This window comes from Gorilla gorilla, chromosome X, assembly GCF_029281585.2.
Source record: "Gorilla gorilla gorilla isolate KB3781 chromosome X, NHGRI_mGorGor1-v2.1_pri, whole genome shotgun sequence".
Classification (NCBI taxonomy): Eukaryota; Metazoa; Chordata; class Mammalia; order Primates; family Hominidae; genus Gorilla; species Gorilla gorilla.
The window spans coordinates 48,764,718-48,790,742 of record NC_073247.2 but is presented as its reverse complement, the minus strand read 5'-3'; the positions used below and the strand labels follow the sequence as shown (position 1 = coordinate 48,790,742).

Below are 26,025 nucleotides of genomic sequence, written 5' to 3'. Positions count from 1 at the left end.
TTCTTTCACCTGAGACCTTTACACAAACCACAACCTGCAAGGCAGTATGTGGCATTCTTGGTTATAGGAGTCTGATCATTGTGACTTGAGTGGTTTTCTGTTATTTAATATGACCCTTTATATTTGTCAAAGGATATCAACCCTACAAAATTGCCGAGCGGTACCATGTCTCAGATATGCCTCAATCATCTCCATGTAAGACATCGATGAGAGCTTCCAAGACAAAAAGGCTCAAAAGGAATGTGTTCTGAATACTTTTTTCTTATGTAGTCCTCACTCATCTTTATCACATGAGAAGACTTGCTATGGAACTTTGGCACTGGACCAAGGGGCCTCTGACATTTTAACTGAGGTTCTAGGGTCACTTGTATAGGAGATCTACAATGGCATTGCCATGCTGATTCTCTGTGGAGATCTTTCTACCCAGGGACATTACCAAAGTCAAGTAATTAGCACAATATCCAGATAGAAATATCTGATATTGAGGCCAGTTATGGTGGCCCACGCCTGTAATCCCAAGCACTTTGGGAGGTCGAGGTGAGTGGATCACTTGAGCTCAGGAGTTTGAGAACAGCTTGGCTAACATGGTGAAACCCTGTCTCTACTAAAAATACAAAAATTAGCTGGGCATGGTGGTGTGTGCCTGTAGTCCCAGCTACTCAGGAGGCTGAGGCAGGAGAATTCTTTGAACTCGGGAGGCAGAGGCTGCAGTGAGCTGAGAGCATACCACTGCACTCCAGCCTGGGTGACAAAGTGAGACCCTGTTTCAAAAAAAAAAAAGAAAGAAAAGAAAAAATGAGAAATATCTGACATTAAATTTTTTTTTTTTTGACGGAGTCTCGCTCTGTCACCTACGCTGGAGGGCAGTGGTGTGGTCTCAGCTCACTGCAGCTTTCGCCTCTGGGGTTCAAGCGATTCTCCCACCTCAGCCTCCCGAGTAGCTGGGATTACAGGTGCCCACCACCACACCCAGCTAATTTTGGTACTTTTTTAGTAGAGACGGGGAGTTTCACCATGTTGGCCAGGGTGGTCTTGAACTCCTGACCTCGGGTGATCTGCCCACCTCGGGCTCCCAAAGTGCCAGAATTACAGGCATGAGCTACCATGCCCAGCCCTGACACTGAATTACTTTTCTGAAGTACCTGGAAACTTTTCACTGAAAACAAAAACAAAAACAAAAACAAAAACTGATGACATTGAAATCATTGCAGTGTAATCACTTGTGGTGTCTACTCCCAATGTTATTGTGGAGAAATCCTGGAAGAAAAGAGCTCTTTGGCTAGTTATATTAGGTGACAGGATTTATTATGTACACCAAAGATGCAAGGGTCATTTCTAGAATTTTCGTTAAACTTTGGAGTTGTAATAGCTATATAGGAAAAGGGGTAAGAAGAAAGAGGAGACGAAAACAGCTTTGCAAAAGTTAAGGGTGAATTTTCCTCCCCTATTTTCTTTTTTCCTGACAATATAAATAATGTCTGATTAAGATGAAAAGTTAAGAAAGCAAATACATTCCTACAGAATTGGGCTGAGAATGAGGTTAAATCGTATGTACACAATAAAGAAAGCTATAGAGCTTTTTGAGGAAAAAATGACTATATTTTGGCAAGAAAATTATTACAAGTTCTTTACAAGTGAGGGAAGAAGACTATACCATCCATTTAGTTCAAAGAATAACCAGGAATGAGATGGGAGCTCGTTACTATGGCCGACCATTTGGTAAGTGGAAGAACACTTCTTTCTATGTAGGCAATTTGAGGGTGAGCCTTCCACAATCCATATGACACCTTGTTTTACTCTCTGCTGAAAGATATTCCTCTAAACTCCACTCTCTTTCTAAGTGCTTCCAATAAATTACCATGAACATGAAAGTCACCTTTTACATTTACTGGAAAATTTGATGTTTTTTTCTGTAACATTATGAGCCTCTTTCCCCCACAAAAAATGTTTTATTGCACCTTCATTGCAAATCTAATTTGTAATTCATCCCTTGCTTACTCATTTAAGTCAGAGCTGTGTGCTGAAGAATATCAGTCAACCAGCCTGGAAACATTTTTTCTAATAGTAAATGTAGAATGTAAAGGAAATTACATTATTTTGTCTTCTGTAAAATGTATAATTTTTTTAAAAAACTTCACTTATGTTATTTAACATTTTAACTAAAAAATTCAAATTATATCATAATAATTCAACAATACAAACGTTAGTCACCCACAAGAGAAATCTAGTTGTAATTACATTATAATAATTCAATAATGTAAATTTTTATTACCCCAAAGAAAAATTAGAGGAAAAAGATTGGCTAAAATGTTGCAAGTAGTAGATTTATGGAAATATTCAGCATGTGGTGTGAGTAGATGCATGATAAGCACAGATGTGAAAAAAATTAAATTATTCTTGTTGGAGAATTTGAACCTAAGAAAATGCTACTCTAGGTAACCATGGTTTTACCACTTGCTAACCAAAGCTTCTTATGGCTTGTAACAGTAAGTACTCATTACAGAGAAGAGATACATGCTCTTGAAGGATTCCCCACTACCACATTCTCACAAGTTATTGGAAAAAACTTCGGAGTTTGGGCACAGTAATAGCTATATTTTAAGAATTTCGTTATTTGCCTCCATAAATGAATGCCTGTCTACCTCATTGGCCTGAAAATTGTACCACATCTGCAAGATGAATCATTTGGCTTTCTAGTTGGTCCTGGGGGACAGGAACACAGCCCACAGATTTACCAGTAGCTGACTGCCTGGTAAATGTTTACTTATAAATTAGTGTGGGTGATTATTTAGGTAATAAGCATAGATTACACTTAATGGCTTAGACATTATACATTATGAACACAGTATTTTATGTTGAAGTAAATGTATATGATAATTAATATGATACGTAAATGTAACTCAGAAATTGGGAATTAGAGAGTTTAAGCAAAGTTAAGCATGTATTACAGTGCATCAGCACTTAAATTAAAGGCTTAAGGAAAGTTTCACAATGGCAAAGCATATCATACGGTTCACCCATACCATGTGTTAGGGATTTGTTTATTTTTTAGATTCTCTTCTCCTTTCCCCATAAACCAACTCATTCTGCTACTGAAGAACATTGCTTCTTTCTTGACGAGTGACACAACATCAAAATTTAGGCTTCTGGAGCTGAGGTGAGTAATCTGTCAGCAGGGACACCATGACAGCCTGATGACACAACAAAGAAAGAAATGGATAAACATTAGCGACAGTCTGCTTAGGGACCTAGAGAAGGTGAATTAGGTTTTGGCTTTGCAGGGTTACGGTTAAAATGTGTTTTCTCAAGAAAATGGTAAGAGAACAGTTCTGAACTAATATTTATTTATTTATTGGAGGAGGGTATAAATGAAAGTCAACAGAGATCAGACTGATCTAGACCCACAAACACTGCATAATTAGGCCTCATTCCAGGACTAGTGGGTCACAGAGTTGAAATGAGATGCTACAGTGGTAGCCATGACTGAATTTTCCAGTCATAAGTAAAGCATTGGCTAGTTTTAGAGAAATATCATCTCTCCTATTCCAGATCCTTGTGTTTATACTGTGGTTTGATCTCTCGCAACCTAGAGAAGTTTAGGATGAATCAGATGTAGAGTAATCTGAGCAATGTCTGCTCTCTGAAGCTGGGTATTCCTGAAAGAGTATTATCTCTATAGCCAGGAGTATACCGCTTCCCCTTGGTCTGTCAATCACAAATAGTAATTTTCACTTTTATTCTTCTCAACCTCCACAAGAATGACAATAATAATATCAGAAACTATGGTGAATGTTAACTGAGTGCTTACTAGGTATTAGATAGAATACTAAGTACCGTATCATGTACTGGTCAAGAAATATTTTTCAAGCACTGTGCCAGGAGCTTTGGTGAGCTAGAGGGAAATGTTCACGCATTATCTCATTTAATACAACAAAATTCTAAGGTAGCTTTTATTATTATCATTTATAGTTGAGGAAATCAATCCTTGAGATGACAGATAGTGCAGAACTGGGTTGGAACCCAGGTTTTCTCTGACTCTATTCTTTTCAAAAATTATTATTTTTGATTGATAAATTATAATTGTATACATTTATAGAGTACAGCATGATGTTTTGATATATGTATACAATGTGCAATGATTAAATCAAGCTAATGAACATATCCATCACCTTACTTACCTATCTTTTTTATGGAGAGATATTTGACATTTCTTCTCTAAGTTATTTTGAGATATATATTATTATTGACTATAATCATTCTGCTGTGTAATAGATCTCAAAACCTATTCTCCCTGTCTACCTGAAACTTTGTACCCTTTGATCAACAACTCCCCATTGCCTTCCTTCCCATCCCCCATCCTCTGGTAATCATCATTCTACTCTCTACTTCTATGAGTTCAACTTTTTTAGAGTCCACATATAAGTGAGATCATGTAGTATTTGTCTTTCTGTGCCTGGGTTATTTTATTTAGCATAATGTCCACCAAAAAACTGTTAGAACTGGTAACGGAATTCAGTAAAATTGCAGAAAATGAAATCGACATACATAAATCAGTAGCATTTCTAATATACTAATAATGAACTATCTGAAAAGAAAATTAAGAAAATAATCACATTTGCAACAGCAACAAAAAATTACTTAGGTATAAATTGTATCAAGAAGGTAAAAGACCTGTTTACTGAAAACTATAAAACACTGATGAAAGAAAATAAAGAAGACACAAATAAATGGAATGATATCCCATGTTCATGGATTGAAAGAATTAATGTTGTAAAAATGTCCACACCACCCAAAGTGATCTACAGATTCAATGCAACCCCTATCAAAATTCCAATGTCATTTTTCACATAAATCAAAAATACAATCCTTAAGTTTGTAGGGAACCACAAAGAACCCACATAGATAAAGCAATCTTGAACAAAAGGAAGAAAGCTGGCAGCATCACATTCCTTGATTTTAAAACATATTATAAAGACATTTTAATAAAAACCACATGGTACTGTCATAAAAACAGACACATTCACCAACAAAACAGTAAGGAAAGCCCAGAAATGAACCCATGCATTTATGGTCAATTGCTTTTTGACAGAGGTGCCGAGAACACATAATGGGGAAAGGACAGTCTCTTCAGCAAATGGTATTGAGAAAACTGGATATCCACATGCAGAAAAATAAAATTGGACCCTTGTCTCACACCATATAAAAATCAACTCAAAATGGATTAAAGACTTAAATATAAGCTCTGAAGCTGTAATGCTACTAAAAGAAAACATAGGGAAAAAGCTCTGTCTTAGTCCTTTCTCATGCTGCTGATAAAGACATACCCGAGACTGGGAAATTTATAAAGAAAAAGAGGTTTAATGGACTCACAGTTCCAATGGCTAGGGAGGCCTCACAAACATTGCAAAAGACAAAAGGCATGCCTCACATGGTGGTAGGCAAGAGAGAGAATGAGAACCAAGCAACAGGGCTTTTCCCTTATAAAACCATCAGATCTCGTGAGACTTATTCAGTACCATGAGAACAGTATGGGGGAAACTGCCCCTATGATTCAATTATCTCCCACCAGTCCCTCCCACAACACGTGGGAATTATGGGAGCTACAATTCAATATGAGATTTGGGTGGGGACACAGCCAAACCATATCAAGCTCCATGACATGAGTCTTGTAATTGTTCACATATGACCCTGAAAACACAAGCGATAGAAACAAACATAGACAAATCAAATTGCATCAAAGCTTCTGCACAGCAAAAGAAACAATAAATAAAGTGAAGAGACAATCCACAGAATGGGACAAAATATTTGCAAGCCATACATCTGTTAAGGGATTAATATCCAAAATATATAAGGAACTCAAACAACTAAAGAGAAAGAAAACAAATAACCTGATTAAAAAATGGGCAAAGGACCTGAACAGGCATTTTTCCAAAGAAGACATACAAATCATCAAGTTCATGAAAAAATGCTGAGTATCATTAATCGTTAGGGCAATGCAAATTAAACCACAATGAGATATCACCACACACCTATTAGAGTGGCTTTTATTTTAAAAAAAATGAAAGATAAGTGTTGACAGGAATGCAGAGAGGGGGGATCTCCTGTGCATTGTTGGTGGGAATCTAAATTAGTACAGCCTTTATAAAAAATGATATAGACATTCCTCAAAAAACTAAAACTAGAACTCCCATATGATCCAGCAGTCCCATTTCCTAGTATGTATCCAAACGAACTGAAACCAATCTGGTGCAGGGATATCTGCACTTCCATGTTCACTGCAGCATTATTTACAATAGCTAAGATATGGAATCAACCTAAGTGTCCATCAATGGATGAATGGATAGAGAAAATGTGGTGTATATATCCAATGGAATAGTATTCAGCCTTAAAAAAGGAAATCCTGTCATTTGTGACATGGGTGAATCTGGATGACTCTACTCTTAAAAGGTAGTTTTGTGGTCTCTCAGGTACTTGTTCTTACACTTCAACCATACTGTACATGTGTTCCTAGCCTATATCAAAAGTGCAGGTCTTATATTTCAAAGGTGTTAACTGAATATACTTATCAAAGTTATCACATGCCAGGCCCGGTGCTGAGTGCTGTATGTGCATCATACCATTTAATATCCTTTCCTACTGAATGAGATGGTAAGAGATGTAAAATACAGATCGAGAAACTGAGATGTAGGAATTTTCCTGAGTGGTGATGGTGAGAGGTGGATCTGCACCTACCTGTCCCTGGGTCCTGACTACAATGCTCACATGACTCTGATCTCATTGAATCCTCATAACCTTAAGAGGTTGGTTCTATTTTTTATCCTCATTTTTCATATGAATAAACTGGTCTTAGTGAAGTTAAGGTACTTGCCTAAGTTGATTAGGAGCCCAAGATCACAGAGAGAGCCAGAATTTTAACCTGATTTCCAAAACTTATGTTCTAAAACCAATTCCCTATATTGCCTTTAGGCTGCAAAAATGTATTGAGTCCATATTTAAAGTATGTGTCAGGCAAACTTCTAGGTATAATAAAGAACGTTACAGACAGGATTACTGCTTTCATAAAGAAGTTTTCATTATAGTGGGGGGACAGGCAACAAACAGACAAAAAAAAAATAAAAATATCAAGTAGTGCCATTAGAAAATAAAATGTAAAAAGGAGATAAAGGAGCCTTGGGAACCACTTAAGAGTGGGTGGTGTGGGAAGATCTTGCTCAACAGTAACATTTAAGGTGATGTCTGAATGACAAGAAGGAACTAGTTTAGCCAGGGCAAACTTTGGCATAAGAATGTCTACCAGGTAAAAGACACTGTAAACTTCTTAATGGGTTCCTGGGAGCCCCTCTCATTTTTGCTTTGTTTTTAATTGTCTATGGATTGTGTCAACCTTATTTCCAAATAAAAACTTACAAATTCAACTTGGATTAGGATTGTCAGATTCAGTTAAATAAACACGGACAAACAGTTAAATAAGAATTTCAGATAACAACAAATATATATTTTACTGTATGTTCTAAATAGTACATGAGACATACTTAGACTAAAAATTATTCATTGTTTATCCAAAATTCAAATTTAACTGGGTGTCCTCTATTTTATCTGGCAACTCTAACTTGGGGAGAAGTAAATGACTATAAAATATTGTGAATTACATTCGCAATGGTGTTTTGGACTTAAGAGTCATATGTGGATAACAGTGCTGTGAAGTGTCAGCATTTTTTCTTTTTTTCAGGGTCCCTTTAGGTTATTTTAGCTCCAGTGTAAAATTTATAGGCAGAGGGAAAACATCTATCTACTTTTTGTGCGTCCTACTGCCTTATTAATCACTGAAAAATACAAAAGCAAGCTTCATGGGGAGGAAAAGTGTGATTTTTGTTTTTAAACAAAGGGATCCAAAGACCTGTGCACTATGAAGAGAATGAGGCGATTAGTGAAGCGTTCTGAACAGGACTACTGGAAATCTCTTAGCATGGAGGCCTTAAAAAGCTACTCTGAGTGCTGAAAGAGGACACTTCTGCTTTAAAAAATGCTACACCATTAAAGAAAAAGCCCTTCATCCTATTTTAGTGTAAACCTTACATCAGTCATTACAGGCATCTCAGAACTGGAGGGCCACATTGTGGCTTTCCTTTCTTATTTCATCCTGATTTTAAATCAAGTTGCATGTGTGGAAATTATTCCCTAGAGTAGTGCTGTCCAATAGAGCTCTCGGCAGTGATGGAAGTGTTCGATGTCTGTGCTGTCCAATACCAATAGTGTAGCCACCAGCCACATGTGGCTATTGAGCATTCAACAACTTGGTTAGTGTAACTGAGGAACTGAGGAACTGAATCTTCTCTTTTTTTGTTTGTTTGTTTGCTTGTTTGTTTGTTTTGAGATGGAGTCTTGCTCTGTCGCCCAGGCTGGAGTGCAGTGGCACGATCTTGGCTCACTGCAACCTCTGCCTCCCAGGTTCAAGCAATTCTCCTGCCTCAGCCTCCTGAGTAGCTGGGATTACAGATGTGCGCCACCATGCCAGGCTAATATTTTTGTATTTTTAGTAGAGACAGAGTTTTACCATGTTGGCCAGGCTGGCCTCAAACTCCTGACCTCAAGTAATTCCCCTGTCTCAGCCTCCCAAAGTGCTGGGATTATAGGCATGAGCCACTGCGCCTGGCCTGAATCTTCAATTTTGTAAAATTTTAATTAGCTTAGATTTAAATTTAAAAAGCCATATGTGCCTACTGGCTACTGTATTGGATAGGGTAGTCTGGAGGAAGACAAGTATTAGAACATCTTAGAAAAATGTATCACGGCAGTGTTGAACCTAAAGGCCATTCTAAATAAGCTGTATAAGAATAATTTATTTGCGGCCGGCTGTGGTGGCTCACACCTATAATCCCAGCACTTTGGGAGGCGGAGGCAGGTTGATCTCCTGAGGTCAGGAGTTCAAGACCAGCCTGGCCCATATGGCAAAGCCCTGCCTCTACTAAAAATACAAAAATTAGCCGGGCACAGTGGCGGGCACCTGTAATCCCAGCTACTTGGGAGGCTGAGGCAGGAGAATCACTTGAACCCAGGAGGCGGAGGTTGCAGTGAGCCGAGATCCTGCCATTGTACTCCGACCTGGGTGACAGAGCGAGACTCTGTCTCAAAAAATAAAAATAATAATGAAATAATAATAATAATTTATTTGCCTATAGAATAGGAATTTAGCGTGGATAGTCTCTAAGGTCTCGTCCCACTTGAAAATGTTATGCTTCTACGAACCGTACAGGCTGTGTGGTGGCTGCATACTATTCTCTTTTTTTCAATCTCCAATGCCTGGCAGAGGACCTGGCATAGAGTAGATGCTCACTATATGGCTGCTGAAATGAACTGAACTCAAAGGGACCTCCAAATCATCTAGCTCAGAGATATAAAGAGCGCAACACATGTATCACCACCTCCTTTCTAGCGTCCGTGTAAGGCACGCTAATCAGTTATGCCACTCTTTCTGTCTCACACCATAGGCAGGCTCAAAATCCTTCTCAACAGAATTCCTGTAGCCTGTTGATGAGATTAGGGATCTAAGAATTAAAACTCATTTGCCATCTCTATGGCTCAATCTGCTTATTTCATGGGAGAGGACACTGGGACCTAGAGAGTTAATACTCAGACGCTAAGATGGCACAGCTGACTAGTATTAAGGCCAGTTACAGAAGTCAAGTCTCATCACTCCCAGGTGAGCATTCTTTCTACTTTAGACTCTCTACTTTCATTTTAACATGATTCTGTCTCTTGGTTTCTTTAAAATATTTTCCTCTAATAATAGTGGGTAACTCAGGGGTATGGGGAATGGGGAGATGGCGGTAAGATCTAGATGGATGGAAAAATGGATGGATGTAAGATTTCACCATAAATATTTCAACCATGTGAATACATTACGTATTTAATTTTTCAAGTAAATTGGTTTTAAAGATGTTGTTTAATAAGCTCTTTAAAAGATAAGAAGTTCAGAGCATCTCCATAATTGGTGTTTTGGAAAGTTTCCTTCTAGTTTTCCCTACTGAATTTCTACAAAGGATCTACTTTGATGGATTTACTTGATTTATCTTTGTAACTTCAATTGTCTTCTGATGAAAAACAGAGCTCAAGGAAAATGTTTTGCTGTGTCTCTTCCTGAGGTATGTGGTTGGAGAGCTCACATTTTCTTTGTCATCTAGATCTTTGCTACTCAAAATGTGGTCTGCAGGACGGTGGCACCTGCATTAACTGGGTCCTTATTAGAAGTGCTGGCCTGGCACGGTGGCTCACGCCTGTAATCCCAGTGCTTTTCGAGGCTAAGGTGGGTGGATCATTTGAGGTCAGGAGTTCGAGACCAGCCTGGGCAACATGATGAACCCCCCCCCCACCACCACTAAAAATACAAAAATTAGCCATGCATGGTGTCACCTGCCTGTAATCCCAGCTACTTGTGAGGCTGAGGTAGCAAAATTGCTTGGACCCGGGAGGCAGAGGTTGCAGTGAGCCGAGATCACACCACTGCACTCCAGCCTGGGCAACAGAGCGAGACTCTATCTCAAAAAAAAAAAAAAACAAAAAAAATAGATGTGCCAAATCTCAAGCTCCATCTTAGACCTACAGAATTCAAATCTGCACCTTAACAAGACCCTCTAGGTAATTTAAATGCACATTAAGGCTTCAGAAGTACTGGCCTAGATAACAAGGCAATTGACATTTTGGCCAAAGTTAGTGTCCTGAGGTGGCAAGCTGGAAAGATGCAGTGAAAAAAAATCATCCCTGTTATTAGATATGACAAATTTAGGCCTAATATACAAACTTCTATTGAAAAGGGAGTCATGGTTGGCTGCCAAGCAGCCATAGTTGAGCTTGAACCCCTGCTTATTTTATAGGGTCTGTATCAGATCAATAGTGAAGATGATGATAATGAGGGTAATAATTATAACAATATTTACCATGTGTTATGTGTTATGTACTATACGAAAAGCTTTACACATATTACTTTAATGTTCACAATAACCCTATTCCAATTTATAGATTAGATAAATAATTAGAAGCTAGTCCTTTCCAGCTTGCTTTTCTCTACTCCAGAGGCTGAAAGCTAAAAACTACATTTCCCAAACTCCCTTGCAGCTAGGGTACAGGCATCCCACTCAGCTGCATCTACTCCAGACTTGGGTGCAGAAGTGAACAACATGCAGAGGAAGCCATCTTCGGAGAGATTGGATCTTCTGCTACATATGCAGGTAGAGAAATCTATTTCAGCTGTGGTGGCTATAATGGAGTATCTGACATCTAGTTTCAAGGGCCTTAGGTACCAGGCTGTGTCAGTGGTGTTCTGGCTACAAAAGAACCACAGTGTCATTGGGCAATTTTTCTGCCTGTGTTGTCCCTGGCTATATGGTGTCCAAGAATTATTCACTGCACTTCCTTTCCCAAAAGATTCTGGGAGCCGCTTAATGTCTCTTAATACATTACTTTCCATTTATCTACCTAGAGTGGACTCCCGTTTGCAAGTAAGATCCTGGCTGATACAGTAATTGAGACCAGTTAAGTCACTAAAAGCTAAAAAATGGTGGAGCTAAGTTAGACATGCCAGTACTATTTTCCAGAGCAGGTGACATTTGGGATATTGTAAAGTAGACATATGGTTAATATTTCCTAGAATGACAGTGATGAAGATGAAACTAGTGGCTTTATCTGAAAGGAACCATTAATTTTTAAGATAAGTTTTGCCATGAAATTTGGAAATGTTCTATACCTAAAAACACATATATCCCTATGGCCAAACGCAAAGAACGAAAACAAGTATCTAGTCCAGTCATAAAGTAAGGCATGGAATGAGGAAAAAGAGAAGGGAAAAAGTAAGATGTTTTGAATGCCCATTTTATACAGGAACTGAATTAGGGGCTTCTCTAAACATGAACAAAGAGATTCTAAAATAAGAATTATACGACTTATAATGGTTGGCAAACTGGTGGTTGGTGCTCAGGCGGATCAAGGGTGGTAAGAATTTTGGTTAAAATGGATTTATTTGAAAGGAGATTAATCTCACTCCATGCAAATACACTATAAATGCTAATAAGCACTAATGATGTATTATAAAGTTTCTGGAAAAAAAATAGATGTTACATGAGCAAGTAATGTAGTTGGATAATCTCACTTGCCTATTATTTCCCCAAAGGCATGAATGACCAAGTTGGAACCACACAAAGAACTTATCCTCCATTCCTTGTTTCTTGCTTACCATGATTGTCCACTTTCTGTTTTCTGCCTCTGGGAACACTAGTGATCGAGGAGAATAAAAGACTTCATCGTCCACTTCTTCTGGCTTTCTGGGCAAGCAGTGTAAAAATGTCCAGTCAGAGGCAGCAACTTTAGCAGTCTAAAGAGATGGGGATAAGACCACTTTTTGACTATTATATGTGGCAGTCATATTTGTTTTCTTCAGTATCTAAAAACACACATGGCCTGTAGTCAGAGATCAATGCAAAGGGAGAGACAAAGGAGCAGAGTGATGGTTTTATCTCAAGACACCTAGGAGAAATGTACATGGTACTTTCAAATTTTTTTTTTTTTTTTTTGAGACAGAGTCTCGCTCTGTCACCCAGGCTGGAGTGCAGTGGCAAAATCTCGGCTGACTGCAACCTCCGCCTCCAGAGCTCAAGCAATTCTCCTGCCTCAGCTTCCTGACTGGCTGGGACTACAGGCATGCGCCACCATGCCCAGTGAATTTTTGAATTTTTAGTAGAGACGGGATTTCACCATATTGGCCAGGCTGGTTTTAAACTCCTGACCTGAAATGATCCGCCCACCTCGCCTCTCAAAGTGCTGGGATTACAGGCATGAGCCACCGTGTCTGGCAAGTCTTTTTTTTTTTTCTTTTTAAATTTAAGAGAGTACCACTTCAAGTTACACCAGTAACTCAGTTTTCTGGTATTCTATTTAGTGGAACAGTAGACCTTTCAGTAAAGAACTCTACTAATGTAATATGTGGCTGATAGCAAAAGTCACCAATTATAGTCCACTATATTTAAAAAGTTGCTTTGGTGTGATATTATATTTGGAGCTTATCTCCAAATTATTATTTTTAGCACTTGAAGCATACTCCATCACTAGTTAAAACAATTTAGATAAAGGTACTGAGGTAGGGGTGAATTAAACAGGATTATAAGCACTATGCATTAGATTTTTTATTCTTAATGCAAATGTACTAGCAGTTTTAATTTTCTCCAACAGTTAATTCCTGAAAGTTACATTTCCCTATATATTTCTATTGTTCACATACAGATTCAAAACTACATTCCTTCATACTTTCTTACCTCAAAATTACTGCCTTTGTACTAAAATTTTGTTTTACCTCCCACCCAAGCTCTAGGTTCAGGACATTTTGAGTTTCTAAAATACCAGCAAAATTACATGGAAAAAAGTAACATTTATAAATGCCATACATCAATAAAATGACTGTTCTTCAAGCCTACAGTTCCAGCACCAGAAACACATATAAGATTGGCCAAGCAAGTGTAAGTATGAGGCGATTTATATAATTTAAAATATCTCCATGAAAATATATTCCACATGATAAGGGATTAGCCATAATATATAAAGAGCTCCTATAACCAATAATAGAAAAGGCAAAAAAATAGAAAATGGGCAAAAAATGTAATAGCAATTTATAGAAAAAAGGGCAATGCCCAATAAACATAAAAAGATGCTTAACTTCATTAGTAATCAAGGAATTGCAAATTTTAACAAAGATGAGGTGCCATTTTTCCTCCAGATTTAGAAAAATTAAAAATGTAAATAAAAGCTAAACATGGAGAGGATATGGAAAAATAACTATAATATACAGCTGCAGCAGTATACATTTTTAATCTTCTTTGGGTAAGCAATTTAGCAGCACTCTCATATTTTAAAAAATTTATACCACTTCACCGCAAAATTCTTCTCCTCAGGATCTTATTCTCCAGTAATATTTGCACAAAGAAATATGGATAAGCAAGTTCATTGCAGCATTTTTGTAATCGGCATTCTCAGAAATAGCCTAATTTATCAATAGGAAACATTTTAAGTAAATTATGGTTCCACTTATCCTTTGGAATTCTATGCAGCAACTAAAAAGAATAAAAAATATCTAAATGAATGAGCAAGAAAATCTAAGATTTGTTAAGTGGAAAAAGTAAGAATAATAATAAATAAATAAATAATGTCTAAAATATCATTTACAAAAAAATCAATAGTTATGTGTGTATTGAGGCATACATATGTAAATGCACAGAAAAGGTCTGCAAAGAGACACATCAAATTATTAAACAGTGGCTACCTCTAGGAATAGTCTCTGTTAAAGAGATGGGAGAAAGACATTTTTACTTTTTATTTTTCAAACTTCTGTTCTATTTTATATATAACAATAAAGAACTTGTATTTATGTGTTACTTTATTAATATAATATTAATTGTACTTGCTTAATCCCTTTCTCCACCAAAGTAGATTTGTTGCTTTGCTGACAAAACCCCTGTGCATTTGGCTTTTAGGGTATTCCTCCAGAACATTGCTTCTCAAAGTGTGGCCCTGGAGGCAGCAGCATTGCATCACCTGGGAACTTGGTAGAAATGCAGATTCTCAGGTTTCACCCTGACCTACTGAATCAGAAACCCTGGGGGTGGGACCCAGCCAGCTGTGTATTAACAACTCCTCTGGTGATGCTAATACCTGCTCAAGACTGAGAAGCATTGTTCCAGATCTTACTGGAAGACAGCCAAACAGATGAGTCCCCTGGGAATGCCCTGGAGGGCGTTAGCAAAACTAAACTGGATTTAGAGGTCCTTGGAAAATAGAGGCAAGGACTAGCCTGAGGAGCATAGTTAAGGGGCTTTTCTTAGGGGAGAAATCATAAGAAACTGCATGCATCAGAAGTAACCTACTTTCTCTAAACACACAAAGAGTAAAACACTGCAATGCCTCGATTCTTGTGAGAGGGAAAAGCCTGCTCCTCTCTTCTCAGTGGGTTTCAAATTCCTTCATCCAGCACAAAAATGCCTTTCCAAAGGACACAGCTAATCTTTGGAAGGAGAGAAGTCCCTAGGGGATACAGTCAGTGAGTCCTTTTATAGGGAATGAAAGGACAGTCTGCTCCCCCTAAAGTGAATGAGTGATTAGATGGTTCTGGCCTTTATGAATGGAATTAATGAACCTTCAGAGAGGCATCAATTTGTACCTTCATTGTAACCTGGTAACCTTGGAAAGCCTGGAGCCGCTTTTTCTTCTCCTCTTCTTGTCCCATGCTTATCCAAGTGTCTGTAATTAATACATTGCCTCCATGCGCTGCTTCCAATGGATCATTTGTCAGCAACAGCTTGGTACCATTCTAGCATACATAAGCACGCTGGTTAAATAACTTCATGGGACAGTAAAAGGCAATAATAGCTTTACATGTAAAGAGCATACCTCTTTGGCATACTGCTCTGCCAACTTGGTTACACTAGCATCCGGCTCATAACCCTAAAGGAGGAAGAATTTAAATCTTATTTAGGTAATTTTATTATACATGTTTTCTTACATATATATTATTTTCTTTTCAATATCGCATCTCCTTCCCTTTTTCAAGATGTGGTCCCACCATGTTCAGTAGAATATGATTTTTACATCTAGAATTCCAAAACTCAATAGTGCCTTTTGGAATTTAAAAAGACAACCAATTGCCCCAGCTTTCACTATCTCCGACTTCTTTAATCATAAAGGCAAACATAAGGCATGGTGCTTTCTAACTCTTGGAAGCACCTCTTCCGGTTTCCATAATGGCTTAAGACGATTATATTCAGAAGTGTGCAAATGAATGCATGTTTGTCTATCTTTGCACATGCTATCCTTTTTTGTCTGAAATTCTTTCTTCCACCCATTCCATGTGGATAACTTTTTCAGGTCTCAGTTGAAATGTCCCCTCCTCAGAAAAACCTTCCCTGACCATCCCAGCTAAATACTAACAGCTCCCCCTCCCCCATTACACACCTCTCATTCTTTTGCATTCCCCAGCAAGCCTTTTGAGGGCAGGGTGCTTGTTTTGAAAGGCACTGACAGAACAAATACATTGTTTTTGCTAAGATTATATATTTGTCCGGGATGGTTTGGTGAGGGCAGGGTCAGACTCTGGAGAGGCAAGCGAGGTGCCTAGGGCAAAACATTTAAGGAGGCGCTAGAAAAAATTTAAAGAAACACACATTCTCAGCGTCATGCATGCACAAATTCTGCACCCTAGGTGCCTCGCTTGCTCAGCCTAGTTCCTACTCTGGGTGAGGGGACATCATGGGAACAGCTAAAGCTCCCCAAGGTATCCCAGGTTCCCACAGGCAACCTCCCTGCCTCTACCCTCACTCTCCAACCTATTCTGTACACAGCAGCAAGAACTGTTTTCTCTGAAGCCTCTGATGTTTACTACTTGTTTCTTAAGTCAAAGCTGATTAAGAGCATCAAGGCTCCCCACCTCCATCCTCTGCTTCTGTCTCTTTTAATTCTTCTCAACAACTTGCTGCAGGAAAGCCAATCTTATTGTCATCCCTGTACACATCTTGCCCTTTTCTGCCATCACAGCCTTTCACCCTTGAACACCTCCTCTCTTGTCCCCTCCTGGGCTTCTTCATCAAAATGTGTCAGCTCCTCAAAACTCTAGCCCAGCCTCACCTCCAAGACCCTCCATATGGAAGTCTTGTCAGTTCAAACACCGTAATTATCCTCACCTTCCTCTATCCTTCTCATTTTCCCAAGTTCTTAGCATTGATTATGAGTTGATTTTTATCACTTTTCACTGAGGCATTGTGGTGAACGCTGTGGTATGCTCCCGAGATCCCCCTCCATGAATAATCATGAATAAAGGACTTATTCCCCCAGCTGCTGGGAGTGCTGCCAGAAGACGGCTTTCAGCCGTCAGCCCCCTTTGGGCACTGCCTCAGCTGCAGAGAGCAGCCGCACCCAAGGTCACACACCCTTTCGGGGCAACCCACATTCAATGGCTGATTGACAGGAGGGTATGAAAACCTGACCCTCCTCCGCCCAACTCCAGACAGCTGAATGGACATCTCAGATCCAGAACTTTCCATAAGATCAGCCAAGGCTGTTGTTGGGCCTGCATCGCAACTCAGATTCTCCCTCTTACTCCTGCTTCCTTCCCTTCCTTTCCACAGTTGTTGATTTCAAGGGCACATGCTAATAAGCATCCTGCCTGTCCTGCACACTAAACTCTGAGTCTCCTTCCCAAGAAACACAACCTGTGACAGGCATGTCTAGGTTTATTTGTGAAATTGTGTTTATTTGCACGATTGTCTACCATAGTTTCTTCTTCTATTAAAGCATTCTTGAAAGAAGAAACTACTCAGATGTTGATGAAGATGCCTGCAGACATTTTAGCAGCTTTACCACCCTCATATAGCCATGAATTCTGGAGCCTTGTTTATAGAGATTTGGGGAAAGTAATCAATAAAGGCTAGCTAATTTAGCAACTAATGTTGTGAACAGCCATACTAGTAAACAAATGAAGAGACTTGGATATTCCCCCAGGTGCCTCCTACCCTGAAAATTTAGCCTTCCCTTTGGAGAATAGGTTTTATACTCCCTAAGTACAATAATTCTTAGAAAAGGAATCAAAAAGTACTTAGAGAACCAACAGAGAGGTCTGGAAATTAGAAAATCACCCAACCTTGCATGCACTGAGGCATGACTTAGAATACAGAGAGGAATTCTTTACTCACATCTCAGCTTTCAATACTAAATCACTCACTAGCCTTTACATAAATTTTAAAACCAGACAAAGAAGGTGATTAACACACCCAGTTCAGTCTAAGTATTCACTTAGAACAATGTTAAAATCATTACTATTGATAGTTTATGGAGCAGTTTTACAATCATGGACAAAATTATTTTTTCTTGAACATGTAAGTTATTCTTGGTTAAAGAATGGGGAAATAGATTAATCATGGCCTTGGAAACGTTTCAGTGTTTCTAAAATTTACAATAAATCTCCTAGCTTTATCTTTAAAGGAAACAGGTCTACTAACAACTGAAGACTTACAAATTGATGGAATGACTTTTGCACTATCAGACTTTCCAGAAGACTTTGCAAAACTCTTACTCCCACCAAGGTTTAACCAGGCTTTAGTACTCTTTATCATTTAAATGAGTTTCTCCTTAAGAACAATACTGCAATTACTCTGTAATATTAGAATTTTTTCCTTTGATGTTAATAAAACATCTCTGGCATGCAATAAAATGTTTAAACCATATATTTCTTCAACAGAATAAAGCCTTCCAAAAGATCTTCATAGCAGGGAACAATTATTATTAATGTACGTTTCATCTGTGGGAACCAAATGCAATAAGAGTTTGCATTAATACAGAGCCTTTCTTCAAACTAGCTTTGTATAGAGAGTGTACTCACCCTTCCCATAAAGTGAATAAAAGCCACTTTAAGCACATATCGGATCTGACCCTTATTTCAGTTCATGCTGAATAAAAGAGGAGAATTATCTGTTGTAAGGGTCATCTCTCTGAGTCCCTCAAATTTACTATAATAGGATGACTTCCACTGCATGCAGTACATTTTTTTCTATGGCAGGTGTACTTGGTTGAATAGTGTTCTTCAAAATTCACGCCCACCCAGAAACTCAGAATATGACCTTATGTGGAAATAGAGTCTTTCCAGATGTAATTAGTTAAGATGAGTTCATACTGGATTAGAGTGGGCCTAAATTTAATATGGCTAGTGTCCCTATAAGAAGAGGGGGATTTGTACAGAGAGATACAGACACAGAGGGAAAATGGGAATGCCTGGGGCTACCAGAAGCAGGAAGAGGCAAAAAAGGATCCTCCCTGAGAGGCTTCCGAGGGAGTGTGGCCTGTCAACACCTTGATTTCAAACTTGTAGTCTCCAAAACTGTGAAAGAGTAAATTTGTATTGTTTTAAGCTGTGTAGTTTGTAGTAATTTGTTATGGCAGCCCTAAGAATCCAAGACAGAAAGACAAAAACACCTGGTGAAAGCATTTGGTGGTGGTTAGTTTTGTTTTGCAGCAGATGATGTTGGTGATCTACTCAGAGGCCCCCGGGGGATCCCTTTTCATGGCTTCTGCTCCCTTCCCCAGTTTCAGTGTTTTTAACACCTAGTGCGTGCAGTTTGTCTTCAGGGGACAGCTCTCTGGCTACCAGGCTGCTTTTCCCATCAAAAGTGCCAGGGGATTTACCACTCCACCTCTTCTGCTACCCTTGACCAATGCTGGGATAACTTTAGGGCATAACTTACACTCCAGAGCTCACCTGTGAGATCAGGCTGAAGCTACTTTCTGTGGGACTGTGCATGACATGGGACTAGGGTGACCAAATCACCTTGGTTTGCCCGGACTGTCAATTTTAGCACCCCAAACCCCATGTCCCCAGAAATCTCTTGATCTTGAGCAAATCAGGATGGTTGGTCACTGTAAATGGCATCCTTGCTTAGATTCTTCCCTTTCCCTGTCCTGCTCCCCCTAATCCCTTAGGGATCTCCCTTGGGAGTACTTCCTTAATAAATCACCTGTACACAAATCCCCACGGTGGTGTGCCTGTGGTGGTGTGCCTGGCCTAAGGTTGATATTTAGTAATGGTGCTGGAACATTTATTTTTCCATGTGAAAGAATATATATAAATAAAAATATATACCATCTACGTTTGTGTAAGTACACGGTATGATGTTCCCACAACAACAAAGTCATCGAAGGACCCATTTCTCAGAACGTATCCCTGTTATGAAGCCACACATGACTGTACGGTCAAAATAAAGTCTCCCTCCTACCTCTATCCTCAGACCTCCCAGTTCCTTTCCTCAGAGGCAACAATTATTACCAGTTTCTTGTGTATCAAAAGGTTTACATTGGGCCTGTGAAAGAAGTCATGTATTCCATACATGCTGTGAGAGATAGCAGCAAGGTAGGAAGTATGCAGGGGTCATTTTCATAGCCATGTGGGGCTCAAATTTTCTAAGCCAAAAGGCCCCCAGAGTTGAGTTTTGAAATACTAAGCTGGTGTAGATGCCATCACTGTGATCCTCACATTGGATTCACATTTTTCTACCAAATTGCAGCGTTAGAAAAATGACAGTATCATTCCCACGGGTTGAGAATTCTATGCTGCCTGGATTTTATTGCTTTCTTCAGCCTTTGTGGTGGTAATGCACAATGCCAGTCATCATAATGGCCTACAGCAGGGTATTCAAAGGGATAATTCAGACATGCTTTTAACACTAACTCATAGAATAAAAGGCATCAGCCAAGACTATCTCTTATTGTAGAGATGGGAAATTGGACTCTCAAGAGGCCAGATAGCTATTTAATAGTAGGGCTGGTAACGTAACCTAAATTCTGTGGCCTCACCTGTGCTATAATTAAATGGAAGAGAGCTTTTTTTGTCACTGGGTAATTGCATCTGAGGATGATTTAAGAGAGGGGTTAGTTTCAAGGCAAAAAGTTTCCCTACCTTTGGAGTAGCTGCCTGAAGGTGCATTCCAAATTTCGCTGCGCTCATCATGATGGAGTGCAGGATATTGTTCCCATCCCCGATCCAGCTGAGGGTAAGACCTTTCAGAGAGCTATAGTGTTCCTAAAAGGCACGGGATGAAGGAGATGAAATCCAGGCGTAAATTCGCTTATGTGTAGCAATTATTAAGGTTAAAATAAATAGTCTTAATCTCAGTATTAGTGCCTTGTTAAAAGGAATGAATTCCCAATATTTTTGCATTACACAGAGCAACTCAATAATATGAATGTACAATCCCAAAAACGTGGTAAAATGTCTTAATATCTTAAACCAAGACACCATATGAACTTGAACAGAGACTAAGAGTTTCATACATTTCAAATCTGAGTCTTAGTTGTATTCACTCATTGGATACAAATGAGCACCATTAACATCCAGACACTGAGACACTGTCCTTGGCCCTGGAGATACAACAATAAACAAAGGAGACAAAAATCACTGCTTTTATGGAGCTGAAATTCTTTGGTATGAGAAAGGGGAAATACAGAATACCTGGAACAGTGTAGCATGGTGGCTCAGAGCATGTTCCCATTATATGAAGTTGACAAAGATGCTCAATAATACTGTTAGTTGGCCAGGTGCAGTGGCTCATTCCTGTAATCCCAGCACTTTGGGAGACCAAGGTGGGCGGATCACCTGAGGTCAGAAGTTCAAGACCAGCCTGGTCAACATGATGAAACCCCATGTCTACTAAAAACACAAAAATTAGCCAGGCGTGGCACACACTTGTAATCCCAGCTACTCCGGAGGCTGAGGCACAAGAATCGCTTGAACCTGGGAGGCGGAGGTTGCAGTGAGCTGAGATCATGCCACTGCACTCCAGTCTGGGTGACAGAGTGAGACTCTGTCTCAAATAATAATAATAACAAAAATAATAATAATAATACTGTTGGTTGTTTATGGCTATAGATATGTGTAAAGACACTAACATCAGGATAATAACATATTTGTGGAAGGGGAGAAAATGAGATTAGGCAGAGTTACATGGTGGGCTTCAACTCTATCTTTAATGTTTTATTGAAAAACAGCAAAGAATTATAAAGTAACTTAACATCATGTTAAGAATCGACAAAACTGTGTGAACACATGAATGTTTGTTTTATTTTCTTGAAGTGTCTGTAGGTTTCATATATTTTATATATTTAAAAAGATTAAAAAGGAGAAAGGCTAAGCAATTTGGAGATCACAGAACTACTAGTTAGCTAAGCTAGAATTTAATTCCAGATCCATCTGATTTAGATTCCATGCTCTTAACAAGCTGCTATTTATTCATTCAGCTCCTACTTTAAGTATCTCCTATATGAAGGCATTGCACAAGGTCCTGCAGGGGACATTATGATGAATAGGACAGCTCATTTTCCCTCAATGAATTTATAATCTAGTAATGATAAAGCCCCAGGGGGAAGCATTAAATTATCTGGTGTATATGTAAAGCCACACCCACAGACAGCCACTTTGGTATCTGACATAATTATATCATCTTCTCTGCATGGATCTCATCCTCATGTCCAAAGTGTTTTATTTTGAGCTTAACCTCACATTTAAATGTGTGTAGTTTATTCAAATGTGGAAGAAGATGGGCCTATCCAGTTTATCTTGTCTCCTCAGAGTTATCCATAGACATAGAAACCATGGCTGTTAGGATTTCCAGGGGCAATGTAATGTAGATTGGCTGTGGCAAACCAAACAAGAGGAATCTTTCAAAGTTATTCAAGTTCCTAATTTGGGAGGACTAGAATGGCTAAATTTGAGCCCCAATTCTATAAATTCTGCATATTCTTAACCCTACTTTTAAATAACCAGTTTATTAAAATGATAGAAAGTGGCCCCCTCTTCCAGAGTGACTTAGTAACTAACCTTTTTGAATATTCAAAGCACACTCCACCAGTCTTCACTCCCAAGCCACACACCTGATGTCTATAAAATCACATATGGCTTGTCCATTTTGTATGCTCCAGTGTTCTCTATTCATTCATTGTGTTAAATATGGCACCGAAAAATCAAAGGGATTGACAGAACATAAGATGAGATACGAGCTAAAAGGGTTTAGGAATAGAGTTGAGTGCAGAGCGATCTTAGAGTCTGTTTTTAACAATGCCCTGTTTTCCCCAGAAAATGCACACATAAGCTGTAATTCTTTGTCAAGCTGGTATTTGAAAATAAAACACCAATACCATGATTTAAGTAAACTGTTTCACTTAAAGCAAGTCAGGAATTATTTGATTTTGCTCTTTTGTAAGACAAATAAATAAACCAACCTGGAGCGTGAGGTAATCAGCCAGGATCTGGATAGGATGGTACAAATCTGACAGCCCATTGATAATTGGGATGGATGCTTCTTTAGCCAGGGTGTCCAAATCTGATTGTTTATACACTCGAGCCAATACTGCATCTGTCATGCTAGACAATACACTGTGGCAAACCAAGAAAAAGATAATCTAAGATAATTATGCTTAATAATGCCTTATTTAATATAAGATCAGAAATAATAACAAGAAATACTAATAAATAGAATTTTTACTACATGAAAACCTACCAACATTACAGGTTTAAAAGGTAATATTAAACATGTATTCATTACATAAGCCAGATGTTCTACCTCCCACGACTTATCCAGTGACCAGCGATTTTACATTTTTTATGGAGATAATTGTGGGCCCAGCAGACATAATGATGAGTTATAATTAATAAATGGCCATTGGTTAAAAGGGACAAGACCAAAAGCAAGATATACAGAGAAACATTAATGACCTGCCATATGGCTAATTTTCTTTCACATCATCCAACAGAAAAAAGATAGATTTTCACTGTGGAATTGCAAGTCCCAGTGTGGCAGCCATGGAAGTGCACACACAGATCGCCCTACAGAAGAGAACTTGCTGTGAGGAGAGCCATTGGCTGAAACTCTAGCTGCTACACCTTCGGATGCCCTGCAGTATTCCTGCCAAGGCCACCCTCCCCAGGCTGTTCCAACCTGATGACAGAACACAGTGGGGAGAATAGCGCTGGGCCATTCCTGCCTGACAGGGACCTCTCTGATGGACAGTCTGTGCTCTGGGGCTCCCCACCAGCCTGGCTGAGACTTTCTCAGAGCTGCGCTACTGGCTGAGGCTCTCCCTACCCACGCGTCCTTCTTTCCCACAGGGGTCAGACCTGCCTCCCTGTCTGAAGGCCCTCTTGCCCACTCCTGCTGCCTCTCTCTTTATGTTTCTTGGTGTTTCCCTCAATAAATCTCTTGCAAGTCTAATTCCTTCTTGAAATCTGCTTAGTGGACCTGAACTGACACAGAAAGCAATAAACTCTGGTGCTTACAAAATTAAAGTACTGCTTGGCCCCAGGGATTAGAGAATCAAAGATTAAAAACTATATTCCTATAACAATATTTTTCTAGACTTAAGGATCAGGTTTTTTCTAATTTTTAATGGATTTATCATGCCCATGGCTCCCAAATTTTCAAATTTCATGAACCAGCAAGATTTCCAAAAATATGTGGAGATCAACATAAGATTTGCAACTCTTTATTTACCAAATTAAGAGCATGAGAAAAGCAAATAAACAGGTATAATGTTACTACCTTAATTTAATTTAAAAAGGATATTTTAACATCAAAAAGGTGTGAAAGACAATTTCTTTTTTTTTTATAACTTCTTTTCTTTTTTTTTTCTTTTATTATTATACTTTAAGTTCTAGGGTACATGTGCACATTGTGCAGGTTAGTTACATATGTATACATGTGCCATGCTGGTGCGCTGCACCCACTAACTTGTCATCTAGCATTAGGTATATCTCCCAATGCTATCCCTCCCCCGTGCCCCCACCACACAACAGTCCCGAGAGTGTGATGTTCCCCTTCCTGTGTCCATGTGATCTCATTGTTCAATTCCCACCTATGAGTGAGAATATGCGGTGTTTGGTTTTTTGTTCTTGCGATAGTTTACTGAGAATGATGATTTCCAATTTCATCCATGTCCCTACAAAGGACATGAACTCATCATTTTGTATGGCTGCATAGTATTCCATGGTGTATATGTGCCACATTTTCTTAATCCAGTCTATCATTGTTGGACATTTGGGTTGGTTCCAAGTCTTTGCTATTGTGAATACTGCCGCAATAAACATACGTGTGCATGTGTCTTTATAGCAGCATGATTTATAGTCCTTTGGATATATACCCAGTAATGGGATGGCTGGGTCAAATGGTATTTCTAGTTCTAGATCCCTGAGGAATCGCCACACTGACTTCCACAATGGTTGAACTAGTTTACAGTCCCACCAACAGTGTAAAAGTGTTCCCATTTCTCCACATCCTCTCCAGCACCTGTTGTTTCCTGACTTTTTAATGATTGCCATTCTAACTGGTGTGAGATGGTATCTCATTGTGGTTTTGATTTGCATTTCTCTGATGGCCAGTTATGATGAGCACTTTCTCATGTGTTTTTTGGCTGCATAAATGTCTTCTTTTGGGAAGTGTCTGTTCATGTCCTTTGCCCACTTTTTGATGGGGTTGTTTGTTTTTTTCTTGTAAATTTGTTTGAGTTCATTGTAGATTCTGCATATTAGCCCTTTGTCAGATGAGTAGGTTGCGAAAATTTTCTCCCATTTTGTAGGTTGCCTGTTCACTCTGATGGTAGTTTCTTTTGCTGTGCAGAAGCTCTTTAGTTTAATTAGATCCCATTTGTCAATTTTGGCTTTTGTTGCCATGGCTTTTGGTGTTTTAGACATGAAGTCTTTGCCCATGCCTATGTCCTGAATGGTAATGCCTAGGTTTTCTTCTAGGGTTTTTATGGTTTTAGGTCTAACATTTAAGTCTTTAATCCATCTTGAATTGATTTTTGTATAAGGTGTAAGGAAGGGATCCAGTTTCAGCTTTCTACATATGGCTAGCCTGTTTTCCCAGCACCATTTATCAAATAGGGAATCCTTTCCTCATTGCTTGTTTTTCTCAGGTTTGTCAAAGATCAGATAGTTGTAGATATGCAGTGTTATTTCTGAGGGCTCTGTTCTGTTCCATTGATCTATATCTCTGTTTTGGTACCAGTACCATGCTGTTTTGGTTACTGTAGCCTTGTAGTATAGTTTGAAGTCAGGTAGTGTGATGCCTCCAGCTTTGTTCTTTTGGCTTAGGATTGACTTGGCAATGCGGGCTCTTTTTTGGTTCCATATGAACTTTAAAGTTGTTTTTTCCAATTCTGTGAAGAAAGGCATTGGTAGCTTGATGGGGATGGCATTGAATCTGTAAATTACCTTGGGCAGTATGGCCATTTTCACGATATTGATTCTTCCTACCCATGAGCATGGAATGTTCTTCCATTTGTTTGTATCCTCTTTTATTTCCTTGAGCAGTGGTTTGTAGTTCTCCTTGAAGAGGTCCTTCACATCCCTTGTAAGTTGGATTCCTAGGTATTTTATTCTCTTTGAAGCAATTGTGAATGGGAGTTCACTCATGATTTGGCTCTCTGTCTTTTCAAAGAATAATCCTTGAAATGAATTAT

The 26,025-nt window shown here is 38.9% G+C and overlaps 1 protein-coding gene across 2 annotated transcripts in view; it reads right to left on the bottom strand.

Annotated features, from left to right (window-relative positions):
- Positions 1–1,288: 1,288 nt before the first annotated feature.
- Positions 1,289–26,025, bottom strand: part of OTC (ornithine transcarbamylase) — a 97,367-nt gene continuing 72,630 nt past the window's right edge. For both annotated transcript variants that reach the window (XM_055375568.2, XM_004064002.4), the window contains 6 exons: positions 22,792–22,945; positions 20,474–20,596; positions 15,427–15,480; positions 15,197–15,346; positions 12,227–12,364; positions 1,289–3,191 (listed from right to left, as the gene is read on the bottom strand). In XM_055375568.2, coding sequence (XP_055231543.1) covers positions 3,132–3,191; positions 12,227–12,364; positions 15,197–15,346; positions 15,427–15,480; positions 20,474–20,596; positions 22,792–22,945 — 679 coding nt within the window. In that variant the 3' untranslated portion in view covers positions 1,289–3,131. The remainder of the gene's footprint in view (positions 3,192–12,226; positions 12,365–15,196; positions 15,347–15,426; positions 15,481–20,473; positions 20,597–22,791; positions 22,946–26,025) is intronic.